The 13,576-nt window shown below is 38.2% G+C and overlaps 1 protein-coding gene across 1 annotated transcript in view; it reads left to right on the top strand.

The window, feature by feature from the left end:
- Nucleotides 1-13,576, top strand: part of ACOT12 (acyl-CoA thioesterase 12) — a 64,570-nt gene that overhangs the window by 5,820 nt on the left and 45,174 nt on the right. The window contains exon 2 of the mRNA XM_055298729.1: nt 2,535-2,604. Within this exon, the coding sequence (XP_055154704.1) occupies nt 2,535-2,604 (70 nt within the window). The remainder of the gene's footprint in view (nt 1-2,534; nt 2,605-13,576) is intronic.

Genomic DNA, 13,576 nt, shown 5'->3' with positions numbered 1-13,576 from the left:
GGTCCCCATATTTTTTTTCCTTTTAGTTTAATGACCCTTGAAAATCAATGGTATAAATCATGATTACTGAGCTCCTGAAACCCATATTTAGCCACGTACTTCTCTGGGAGTGTTCTCTGGTTTGTCTAACCTACTCTTTCCTGAAAGTTCCTATTGTTTCTATAGTGAAAATCACTATTTAGAACAATGCATTTAATCTTTCTAAGCCTAAATTTTCTTATTTATAAAAGGGAGCTAATAATAGTACCAACTTCATGTAATCGACATGCTTAAATGACTAGCCTAGTGCCTGATCAATAATAAACGCTTAATAAAAAGTAACTGTCATGATTTTATTACTTTTTGATCCCTTAAGAAATCTAGTATAGTGCTATATATACAGAATAGATACCCAATATAAACAATAATAGTTTAATTTTTTTTACTGGTTGCTGCATTTTAGTTATTTAAGTCATTCAAAATTGATAACTCAGCTGGGCATGGTGGCTCACACCTGTAATTCCAGTGCTTTGAGGGGCCAAGGCAGGAGCATCACTTGAGTCCAAGAGTTTGGGACCAGCTTGGGCAAAATCATGAGACCCCGTCTCTACAAAAAATATTTTAAACAATTTTTTAAAAGTTAGCTAGCTGTGGTGGCACATGCCTATAGTCCCAGCTACTCAGGAGGCTGAGGCAAGATCACTTGAGCCCAGGAGTTTGAGGCTGGAGTGAGCTATGATGGTGCCACTGCACTCCAGCCTGGGTGACAGAGACCTTGTCTCTTAAAAAAAAAAAAAAAAAAAGATACTCAAGATACTCATGTTGGTATACATTATAACACTTTATTACTAAGAATTAATAACCTCAACATCCCATTCATGTCAAGTAACTGGAATGAATGTTTATTAAGTATTCTTTAATCAATGATTTAAGCATATATTTGCAAGGTTTCAATAGTTCCCTGGAAAACTTAAGCTATAAAGGGGTACTGACTATGGCTGGATCTCTAAGTGCCACCAAGTGGACTGCTTAAAAGATAGAGCTTATGTCTGTAATCCCAGCACTTTGGAGGCTGAGGCAGGCAGATCACGAGGTCAGGAGATCAAGACCAACCTGGCTAACACGGTGAAACCCCATCTCTACTAAAAATACAAAAAATTAGCTGGGCATGGTGGTGCACACCTGTAGTCCCAGCTACTCGGGAGGCTGAGGCAGGAGAATCACTTGAACCCGGGAGGCGGATGTTGCAATGAGCCAAGATCACACCATTGCACTCCAGCCTGGGTGACAGAGTGAGACTCCGTCTGAAAAAACAAACAAACAAACAAACAAAAAACAAACAAAAAAAACAAAAGAACTCATCCAACTCAGTGTCTGGAAATCAGCAAGAACTTAACAAATGTTTGGTGCATTGAATTAAATTGAGTCCACCTTGAGCATTCCTAGAGTCCGATTCTTCCATTTTCCCTTCCTTTCCCTGAACTAGTTGGAAGGAACTGTCCTTTTTGAATGTCCAATTTGAATGTCCAATTTTCTCCAGAATTAGATCCTAGACAGGAATGTGTTAAATACGTGCCCAGTGGAGTATCTCTCATGTCTTCTTACCTAGGACTATCAATTAATATATGTAGTTATAATGATCCAGTACACACAAGGAAGACAAATTCAGTATAATTCACTCTTTTTCTTAATCATGTGGCACCAGGACTGAAGTCTCGAAAACTAAAATGAGGTCAAAAGTTCTTATAAAGCCAATATAATCTGTTTGGCTTTCAATTGACTGTTTCTCAAAATCAAATCTGGCAGAAGCGCATGTCAAAATCTTGCCCACAGAGTGTAAATTCTGGTGTTTTTTATGTAAAGCAAATCCAACAATAAAAAAAAATCTGAGCAAATTACATGCAGACATAGAACATGGAAATAACCAAGCTTCTTCCTGAACTCTCCCACCCTACTCCATACTCCTCATTCAAGGTAATTAATGTATACTGAATTTGGCATAAATTTGGTAATAATAAAATAAATATTGACTAAATATGTACTGTGTGCCCATCTCTCTTTCTCTGATACCCAGAGAAGATCCTCTTTGATTTGGGATGACTCGGGGTTTCCCATACCACTCAAGTGCTTACGGTGGTTAAATCATTTAAACAGATTCTGCTACTGGTTATGTGGGCGAGTGGCTACACCTGTGATGCTTTGATTTTAAAACAAGAAGGATAGTACCTGATAAAATATTTAAAGTCAGCACCAACTTACTAAAATTGCTATTTCAATAGCTAAATTTGCAGGATATTGGTATTAAATTTCAAATACAAGTTCATATAAGTTAAAAATTAGGATAAAGTGCAGTAATTACCATACAGTAGAAACATAACTCACAGAGCAAAGAAGCTTGTATGGAGCCAGTTGGTCCAGAAAGTGTGGGCACAGTGATGCTATAATGAATGAGGGATGGGTGACTAAAATCAATACACTTACATTTCATTCCTTTCCCTTATACTGAAATATTCTTATATCACACTAAAGCAGCACATTTATATGTATTTTTGAAGCTGAGAAACATGCTGGAGTTTCCTGTGTTACAGCCTCAGTGGATGACATACAGTTTGAGGAGACAGCTAGGTAAGTGACATTGCTCCATGGCTCCTTTCTCCTGGGTTTGTCGGTTCATCTGGGACAGGTATTGGTGGCACCTGAGCTTATTCATGCAGAGGTAGTGATCTTGTTTCTTAATAAAATAAATAACATGCGACCCAATTTAAGTAAGTAAAAAAATAATCATAGGGCCTACTTATAAGAAACACTCAAGTGTAACTTCACAGTCTTAATTTTGTGGAGAGATAGCTCTCAGCCTTAGAGGCATTGTGGCATAAGGCATAACAGCCAAACAAACTTTCTATAAGCTCCTTTTTTAAATTGTCTCACTCTGCTGCCCAGACTGGAGTGCAGTAGTGCAATTTTGGCTCATTGCAACCTATTCCTCCTGGGATCAAGTGATCCTCCTGCCTCAGCCTCCCAAGTAGCTGGGACTACAGGCACATGCCACCATGCCCACCTGGCTAACTTTTTTTGTTTTTGTTTTGTTTTGTTTTGTTTTGTTTGTTTTGTTTTGTTTTTGTAGAGATGAGGTTTCATCATCTTGTCCAGGCTGATCTCGAACTCCTGGGCTCAGGTGGTCCACCCACTGTCTTCCCAAGGTGCTGGGATTACAGGAATGAGCCACCATGCCCAGCCACTATAAGCTAATTATTAACATCCGCTTCCTGTACTAGAAGAATAATTAATGATAATAAGTATCTTTATAATGGTGAATTTCATCAGGTTGTTAGGTAAACACTAATTCATCTGAGTAGAGAGAGTAAATTATGAAAAACATTTTATGTGTGAAAGTTCCTAACCATCTCTTATTGTAGAAAATTTCAAGATACACAAACATTTCAAACATACATATTTAGGTTGGTAATTGAGAAAACTGCGATTACTTTTGCACAGTGTATCCCAAGGACCCTTCATCCCTAGCTATAGCAATTATCAACTCACAGACACTCTTGCTTTATCAATACCTCTCTACACTCCCCCATATGCCTGGATTGTTTTGAGGAAAACCCCAAGCATCATCTGTAAATATTTCAGTCTATACAGTCATGCATCACTTAATGACAGGATATGTTCTGAGAAATGCATCACTAACGACTTCATCCTTGTACGAACATCATAGAGTGTACTTACACAAACCTCAACAGTACAGTCTCTTACACACCTAGGCTATGTGGTATAGCCTATTGCTCCTAGGCTACAAACCTGTGCAGCCTGTTACTGTACTGAAAACTGCAGGCAATTGTAATACCATGGTGACTATTTGTGTAACTAAACATAGTTAAACATTAAAAAGATACAGTAAAATACAGTATAAAAGATTTAAAAAATGGTACACCTGGATGGGCATAGTGGCTCATGCCTGTAATCCCAGCACTTTGGGAGGCCAAGCGGGGGTGGATCACCTGAGGTCAGGAGTTCAAAACCAGCCTGGCCAACATGAAACCCCGTCTATTTTGTACTAATTTTGTGCTAAAAGTACAAAAATTAGTACTTTTATACTAATTAGTAATTTTGTACTAAAAGTACAAAAATTAGCCAGGTGTGATGATGGGCGCTTGTAATCCCGGCTACACAGGAGGCTGAGGCAGGAGAATAGTCTGAACCCAGGAGGCGGAGGTTGCAGTGAGCCAAGATCGTGCCAATACACTCCAGCCTGGGCGAGAAGAGCAAGACTCCATCTCAAAAAAAAAAAAAAAAGGTACACTTGTATAAGGCACTTACCATGAATGGAGCTTAGAAAGCTGGAAGTTGCTCTGCAGGAGTCAGTGAGTGAGTGCTGAGCAAATGTGAAGGCCCCAGACATTACTGTACACTACCATAGACTTTATAAACACCACACACTTAGGCTACACCAAATTTATAAAAATATTTTTCTTTCTTTAATTATAAATTAACCTTAGATTATTGTAACTTTTTTACTTTATAAACTTAAAAAATCTTTTTGATTCTTTTGTGATAATACTGAGCTTAAAACACAAGCCTTTTATAGAGCTATAGAGCTATACAAAAATATTTTTCTTTATGTCCTTACCTTATTCTATAAGCTATTTTCTATTTTTAAAATTTGTTACTTTTTTTTTTGCCTTTTAAACTTTTTTATTAAAAACGATGACACAAACACATACATTACCTTAGGCTTACACAGGGTCGGGATCACCAACATCACTGTTCTGCTTCCACATCCTGTCTCAGTAGAAGGTCTTACGCGATTTATTAAACCAGGATTCAGTATAGGTGATAGGTCTCTTAAATGTCTTTTAACATAAAATGTTCCCTTCCTTCTTTTATCTTGCAATTTATTTTTTAAAGAAACCTGGTCATTTGTTTTATAGAATTTACATATTCTGTATTTGCTCACTGTAGCCTTGATTAATGTGTTCTCGTGTCCTTTGTATTTTTTGTAATCTGACAGTTACATCTAAAAATTGACATGATGAATTCTTTGAGATAGAGTCTTGCTCTGTCACCCAGGCTGGAGTGCAGTGGTGCGACCTTGACTCACTGCAACCCAGGTTCAAGCGATTGTCCTGCCTCAGCCTCCCGAGTAGCTGGGACTACAGGCCCCTGCCACCATGCCCTGATAATGTTTGCATTTTTAGTAAAGACAGGATTTTGCTATGTTGGCCAGGCTGGTCTCAAACTCCTGACCTCAGGTGATCCACAGTCCTGGGATTACATGCGCCTGCCACCACGCCCGGCTGCTGAGGGTTTGATATTTGGTAAAAATTTCTCATGTCAAGGCCATATGATATCTAATGATCATAGACTACAACCATTCTGTCATTAGATATTGGTAACATGGTAATATGCTAATTCTATCATTTCTTCTTCATTTATTTTCTAAAATACTTCTCTAGAGGGAAACTCTCACTAATGACCTGAGTATCCTGAGGAAAATTTGTCCAGGAAAGTCTTGACTCTTTCCCTTTATTCATTAGGAGCCTATGGATTTTCATGTACTTGATGTGTTACAGTTCATCAATGTTACTCTTTTTTTTTTTTTTTTTTTTTTGAGACAGAGTTTTACTGTTGTCACCCAGGCTGGAGTGCGATGGTGCGATCTTGGCTCACTGCAACCTCCGCCTCCCAGGTTCAAGCAATTCTCCTGCCTCAGCCTCTTGAGGTAGCTGGGATTACAGGGGCCTGCCACCATACCCAGCTAATTTTTTTGTATTTTTTAGTAGAGATGAGGTTTCACCATGTTGGCCAGGCTGGTCTCAAACTCCTGACCTCAGGTGATCCACCCACCTCGGCCTCCCAAAGTGCTGGGATTACAGGCGTGAGCCACTGCGCCTGGGCAATGTTATTATTCTTATAGAAGTTCAGACTGCCCCATCTTTGAGCAGTGGGAGCTTCTTCAGTTTAATCCCTAAGTCCCTTGAAAAAAAGCCCAAAGTTAAAGGTGCTTAATAACTCCTTGGCCTTCTGGTATAAAATGTTTCAGTCTCATATTTTACATTTTCCTCCACAAACTTAGAATCCATTATTTCTCCAAGGAGTCCTGATTCCTTGCAGTGGAAATGAGAAGTAGAGACCACAACCTGGGCAGGAAAGGTGCTCATCACATCAAAATGGGCATTCGTTCTTGGCCTTTTTAGCGGACAGAATTAGAAATTGTGTGTTTTTAAAGCATTTATATTAATAAACTGTAATAATTTAGGATTATATGATTTTACTTAATTTCTTTGATTTTATGTCTGTATCTCTGGGTTTTAATTTTATTTTATGCGGAATATCGTGATATTTAAAGACATAAATTTATTTGATTGAAATTAATATGTATATACACATTAATTAGATTCAGAATAACAGTACCAATATTATCACTAACAAATGAATAGAGAAAGTAGTTTAAGATTATTTATGCAGTTTCTTTCTCAAACTGTATCTCATCTGGTACAGTCAAGTCATTTGAAATATGGTATTTTGAAGTCATTTGAAATAATCCTTTTCCATGTGGTTAAGCTACTGACTTCATACATTCTTAAGTTCATTTATTTAATTTGCTTTTTATTTTGTAGGAATGACTTTTATTTTCATTTAATTTTGTTTTATAGTTTAAAATATCTACAGGTACCAGAGTCAAATCTGGAAAACAGACCCATTTCACCCTGGGGAATCTGGCTTCTCCCTACCTTCTATCTAGGCCCCTCCGTCTCTTTCTATGTAACCTTTATTTATTTTGTGCCTTATCCTTCTTTTTTTTAATGTAAAGAAATATTTATATGTATCCATGTTATTTTAAAAATAAATTTCAACACACTATGTATACTCTTCTCCACCTCACTTTTTTCACTTAAAAATGAGGTGGAGTAAAGTATATATAGTGTATAAAGTATACACTGTAAAAGTATATAGTATTTCTATCTAGAAAATTACTCCATACCAATATGCAGTCATGTGCTGCATAGCAGCATTTTGGTCAGTGACAGTGGTCCCATAAGATTTTAATACTGGCCGGGTGCAGGGGCTCATGCCTGTAATCCCTGCACTTTGGAAGGCTGAGGTGGGTGGATCATCTGAGGTCAGGAGTTTTGAGACTAGCCTGGCCAACATGATGAAACCCTATCTCTACTAAAAATAGAAAAAAAATAGCTGGGCGTGGTGGCACACACCTATAATCCCAGCTATTCGGGAGGCTGAGGCAGGAGAATCACTTGAACCCGGGAGGCAGAGGTTGCAGTGAGCCAAGATTGCACCACTGCACTCCAGCCTGGGCAACAAGAGCAAAACTCCATCTCTTAAAAAAAAAAAAAAAAGATTTTAATACTGCATTTTTACTGCATCTTTTCTACATTTAGCTATGTTTGGATACACGAATACTTACCATTGTGTTACAGTTGCCTACAGTATTCAGCACAATAACATCCTCTACAGGTTTGTAGCCTAGTAGCAATAGGCTATACTGTATAGCCTAGGTGTGTAGGAGGCTATACCATCTAGATTAGTGTGGGTACACTCTATGATGTTTCCACAACAACAAAATCACCTAATGAAGCACTTCTCAGAACACATCCCTGTCATTAAACTAGGCATAACTGTAAGTAGATACTCATCATTCCTTTTAATATCTACATAGTACTCCATTGTGGAGACGCACTACATTATTCAACTGGCCCTCCACTGATGAACATTTATATTGTTTCCAGTCTTTTGCTATTACAAATATTTCAATTTGTAGTCTTGTGCAGATGTATGTTTGTATTTTTGCCAGTATATTTGTGGGATAGATTTCTTTCTTTCTTTTTTTTTTTTTTTTTTTTTAAGACAGAGTCTCACTCTGTCGCCCAGGCTGGAGTGCAATGGTGTGATCTCGGCTCACTGCAACCTCTGCCTCCCAGGTTCAAGCGATTCTCCTGCCTCAGCCTCCTGAGTAGCTGAGATTACAGGCACGTGCCACCATACACAGCTAATTTTTGAATTTTTAGTAGAGACAGGGCTTTGCCATGTTGGCCAGGCTGGTCTCGAACTCCTGACCTCAGGTGATCCACCTGCCTCACCCTCCCAAAGTGCTGGGATTACAGGTGTGAGCCACCATGCCTGGCCTTTGTGGGTTAGACTTCCAGAAATAGGATTGCTGAGTCAAAGGGTAAATGCATATGTCATTTTATTAGACATTGCCAGATTCCTCTCCAGAGCAGTTGTTATGTAGGTTTTATCAGTTTTCAAACTTTTAAAATTAAGGGTTAATAAAACTGTGCCAGAAATTTAAATTTGTTCATATTTCTAATATAGGAATTAATTGCTTAAATAAATATATATGTATGTATTATTAAACTCTTTCTTTACCTCCAGTTTTTCTGCCAAAAAATGCTACAGATTATGACAGGTATGTAGAGTAATAATATGTGCACAAAGGCTTTAAACAGATGCGGTCACTCTTCTAGGTAAACCCAACTAGTTCATCTTGTAGACTGTCTTTAATATATCTGGGCCAGATGCACTGGCTCATGCTGTATCCCAGCACTTTGGGAGTCCAACACAGGAAGATCGCTTGACCCCAGGAATTTAAGGCTCCAGTGAGCCATGATTGAACCACTGCACTCCAGCCTGGGTGACAGAGTGAGATATGTGTATCTGAACAAGCCTCTTTACTATGATTAAAATAGTATGAATTGCAATTATTTACCAGAAGCCTGTGTAGGGTAATGTTGTCAAAGCTTTGGAGCCAGATAAGTCCAGGGTTTGAACTCTGATCCTGCCAGTCACCTTCTAAGGCCATTTCCTGATGGGAATGAAATGGGAATGATAATGCCCACCTCATGGGGTTACTGCTCAGTGAATGACGTGTTGTTAGATTATGATACAAAGCATTTAGCATGGTGCTTTATTTTTTTATTATTATTATACTTTAAGTTCTGGGGTACATGTGCAGAATGCACAGGTTTGTTACATAGGTATACACGTGCCATGGTGGTTTGCTGCACCCATCAACCCATTATCAACATTAGGTATTTCTCCTAATACTAACCCTCCCCTAGCCCCCCACCCCCTGACAGACCCCGGTGTGTGATGTTCCCCTCCCTTTGTCCATGTGTTCTCATTGTTCAACTCCCACTTATGAGTGAGAACATGCAGTGTTTGGTTTTCTGTTCCTGTGTTAGTTTGCTGAGAGTGATGGTTTCCAGCTTCATCCATGTCCCTGCAAAAGACATGAACTCATCCTTTTTTATGGCTTCATAGTATTCCATGGTGTATATGTGCCACATTTTCTTTATCCAGTCTATCATTGATGGGCATTTGGGTTGGTTCCAAGTCTTTGTTATTGTGAACAGTGCCTCAATAAACATACGTGTGCATGTGTCTTTATAGCAGCATGATTTATAATCCTTTGGGTACATACCCAGTAATGGGATTGCTGGGTCAAATGGTATTTCTAGTTCTAGATCCTTGAGGAATTGCCACGTTGTCTTCCACAATGGTTGAACTAATTTGCACTCCCACCAACAATGTAAAAGCATTATTTCCCCACATACTGTCCAGCATCTGTTGTTTCCTGACTTTTTAATGATTGCAATTGTAACTGGCGTGAGATGGAATCTCACTGTGGTTTTGATTTGCATTTCTCTAATAACCAGTGATGATGAGCTTTTTTTCTTGTTTGTTGGCAGCATAAATATCTTCTTTTGAGAAGTATCTGTTCATATCCTTTGCCCACTTTTTGATGGTTTTTTTTTTTTCTTGTAAATTAGTTTAAGTTCTTTGTAGATTCTGGATATTAGTCCTTCGTCAGATGGATAGATTGTAGAAATTTTCTCCCATTCTGTAGGTTGTCTGTTCAGTCTGATGATAGTTTCTTCTGCTGGGCAGAAGCTCTTTAGTTTAATTAGATCCCATTTGTCTATTTTAGCTTTTGTTGCCATTGCTTTTGGTGTTTTAGTCATGAAGTCTTTGCCCACGCCTATGTCCTGAATGGTATTGCCTAGGTTTTTTTCTAGGATTTTAATGGTTTTAGGTCTTACGTTTAAGTCTTTAATCCATCTTGAGTTAATTTTTGTATAAGGTGTAAGGAAGGGATCCAATTTCAGTTTTCTGCATATGGCTAGCCAGTTTTCCTAACACCATTTATGAAATAGGGAATCCTTTCTCCATCGCTCGTTTTTGTCAGGTTAGTCAAAGATCAGATGGTTGTAGATGTATGGTTTTATTTCTGAAGACTCTGTTCTGTTCCATTGGTCTATATATCTGTTTTGGTGTCAGTACCATGCTATTTTGGTTACTGTAGCCTTGTAGTATAGTTTGAAGTCAGGTAGCATGATGACTCCAGCTTTGTTCTTTTTGCTTAGGATTGTCTTGGCTATTCAGGCTCTTTTTTGGTTCCATATAAAATTTAAAGTAGTTTATCCAATTCTGTGAAGAAAGTCAATGGTAGCTTGATGGGGATAGCATTGAATCTATAAATTAGTTTGGGCAGTATGGCCATTTTCACGATATTGATTCTTCCTATCCATAAGCATGAAATATTTTCCCATTTGTTTGTGTCCTCTCTTATTTCCTTGAGCAGTGGTTTGTAGTTCTCCTTGAAGAGGTCTTTCACATCCCTTGTAAGTTGGATTCCTAGGTATTTTATTCTCTTTGAAGCAATTGTGAATGGGAGTTCACTCATGATTTGGCTGTTTGTCTGTTATTGGTGTATAAGAATGCTCGTGATTTTTGCACATTGATTTTGTATCTTGAGACTTTGCTGAAGTTGCTTATCAGCTTAAGGAGATTTTGGGCTGAGACGATGGGGTTTTCTAAATATACAATCATGTAATTTGCAAACAGAGACAATTTGACTTCCTCTTTTCCTATCTGAATACCCTTTCTTTCTTTCTCTTGCTGATTGTCCTGGCCAGAACTTCCAATACTATGTTGAATAGGAGTGGTGAGAGAGGGCATCCTTGTCATATGCCAGTTTTCAAAGGGAATGCTTCCAGCTTTTCCCCATTCAGTATGATATTGGCTGAGGGTTTCTTATAAATAGCTCTTATTATTTTGAGATACGTTCCATCAATATCTAGTTTATTGAGAATTTTTAGCATGAATGGGCTGTTGAATTTTATTGAAGGCCTTTTCTGCATCTATTGAGATAATTATGTGGTTTTTGTTATTGGTTCTGTTTATGTGATGGATTATGTTTATTGATTTGTGTATGCTGAACCAGCCTTGCATCCCAGGGATGAAGCCGACTTGATTGTGGTGGATAAGCTTTTTGATATGCTGCTGGATTCAGTTTGCCAGTATTTTATTGAGGATTTTTGCATCGATGTTCATCAGGGATATTGCCCTGAAATTTTCTTTTTTTATTGTGTCTCTGCCGGGTTTTGGTATCAGGATGATGCTGGCCTCATACAATGAGTTATGGAGGAGTCCTTCTTTTTCTATTGTTTGAAATAGTTTCAGAAGGAATGGTACCAGCTCCTCTTTGTACCTCTGTTAGAATTCGGCTGTGAATCCATCTGGGCCTGGACTTTTTTGGTTGGTAGGCTATTAATTACTGCCTCAATTTCAGAACATGTCATTGGTCTATTCAGAGATTCAAGTTCTTCCTGGTTTAGTCTTGGGAGGGTTTATGTGTCCAGGAATTTATCCATTTCTTCTAGATTTTCTAGTTTATTTGCGTAGAGGTGTTTGTAGTATTCTCTGGTGGTAGTTTGTATTTCTGTGAGATCAGTGATGATATCCTCTTTATCATTTTTATTGTGTCTATTTGATTCTTCTCTCTTTTCTTCTTTATTAGTCTGGCTAGGGGTCTATCTATTTTGTTGATGTTTTCAGAAAAACAGCTTCTGGATTCACTGACTTTTTTGAAGGGTTTTTCGTGTCTCTATCTCCTTCAGTTCTGCTCTGATCTTAGTTATTTATTGTCTTCTGCTCACTTTTGAATTTTTTTGCTCTTGCTTCTCTTGTTCTTTTAATTGTGATGTTAGGGTGTTGATTTTGGATCTTTCCTGCTTTCTCTTGTGGGCATTTAGTGCTATAAATTTCCCTCTACACACTGCTTTAAATGTGTCCCAGAGATTCTGGTACATTGTGTCTTTGTTCTCATTGGTTTCAAAGAACTTATTTATTTCCGCCTTCATTTCATTATTTACTCAGTAGTCATTCAGGAGCAGGTTGTTCAGTTTCCATGTAGTTGTGTGGTTTTGAATGAGTTTCTTAATCCTGAGTTCTAATTTGATTGCACTGTGGTCTGAGAGACTGTTTGTTATGATTTCCGTTCTTTTGCATTTGCTGAGGAGTGTCTTACCTCCAATTATGTGGTCGATTTTAGAATAAGCACTATGTGGTGCTGAGAAGAATGTATATTCTGTTCATTTGGGGTGGAGAGTTCTGTAGGTGTCTATTAAGTCTGCTTGGTCCAGAGCTGAGTTCAAGTTCTGAATATCCTTGTTAATTTTCTGTCTCATTGATCTGTCTAATATTGACAGTGGAATGTTAAAGTCTCCCACTATTGTGGTGTGGGAGTCTAAGTCTCTTTGTAGGTCTCTAAGGACTTTCTCTATGAATCTGGGTGCTCCTGTATTGGGTGCATATATATTTAGGATAGTTACTCTTCTTGTTGAATTGATCCCTTTACCAATATGTAATGTCCTTCTTTGTCTCTTTTGATCTTTGTTGGTTTAAAGTCTGTTTTATCAGAGACTAGGATGCAACCCCTGCTTTTTTTTTTATTTTTTTTATTTTTTTATTTTTTTTTGCTTTCCATTTGCTTGGTAAATATTCCTCCATCCCATTATTTTGAGCCTATGTATGTCTTTGCATGGGAGATGGTCTCCTGAATACAGCACACTGATGAGTCTTGCTCTTTATCCAATTTGCCAGTCTATGTCTTTTAACTGGGGCATTTAGCCTGTTTACATTTAAGGTTAATATTGTTATGTGTGAATTTGATCCTGTCGTTATGATGCTAGCTGGTTCTTTTGCCTGTTAGTTGATGCAGTTTCTTCCTAGCATCAGTGGTCTTTACAATTTGATATGTTTTTGCAGTGGCTGGTACTGGCTGTTCCTTTCCATGTTTAGTGCTTCTTTCAGGAGCTCTTGTAAGGCAGGCCTGGTGGTGACAAAATCTCTCAGCATTTGCTTGCCTGTAAAGGGTTTTATTTCTCCTTCGCTTATGAAGCTTAGTTTGGCTGGATATGAAATTCTGGGTTGAAAATTCTTTTCTTTAAGAATGTTGAATATTGGCCCCCACTGTCTTCTGGCTTGTAAGGTTTCTGCAGAGAGATCTGCTGTTAGTCTGATGGGCTTCCCTTTGTGGGTAACCCAACCTTTCTTTCTAGCTGTCCTTAACATTTTTTCCTTCATTTCAACCTTAGTAAATCTGACAATTATGTGTCTTAGGGTTGCTCTTCTCAAGGAGTACCTTTTTGGTGTTCTCTGTATTTCCTGAATTTGAGTGTTGGCCTGTCTTGCTAGGTTGGGGAAGTTCTCCTGGATAATATCCTAAAGAGTGTTTTCCAACTTGGTTCCATTCTCCCCATCACTTTCAGGTATACCAATCCAACGTAGA

The sequence above is a fragment of the Symphalangus syndactylus genome, chromosome 11, assembly GCF_028878055.3.
Source record: "Symphalangus syndactylus isolate Jambi chromosome 11, NHGRI_mSymSyn1-v2.1_pri, whole genome shotgun sequence".
Classification (NCBI taxonomy): domain Eukaryota; kingdom Metazoa; phylum Chordata; class Mammalia; order Primates; family Hylobatidae; genus Symphalangus; species Symphalangus syndactylus.
This window is presented reverse-complemented; position numbering and strand designations above follow the sequence as displayed.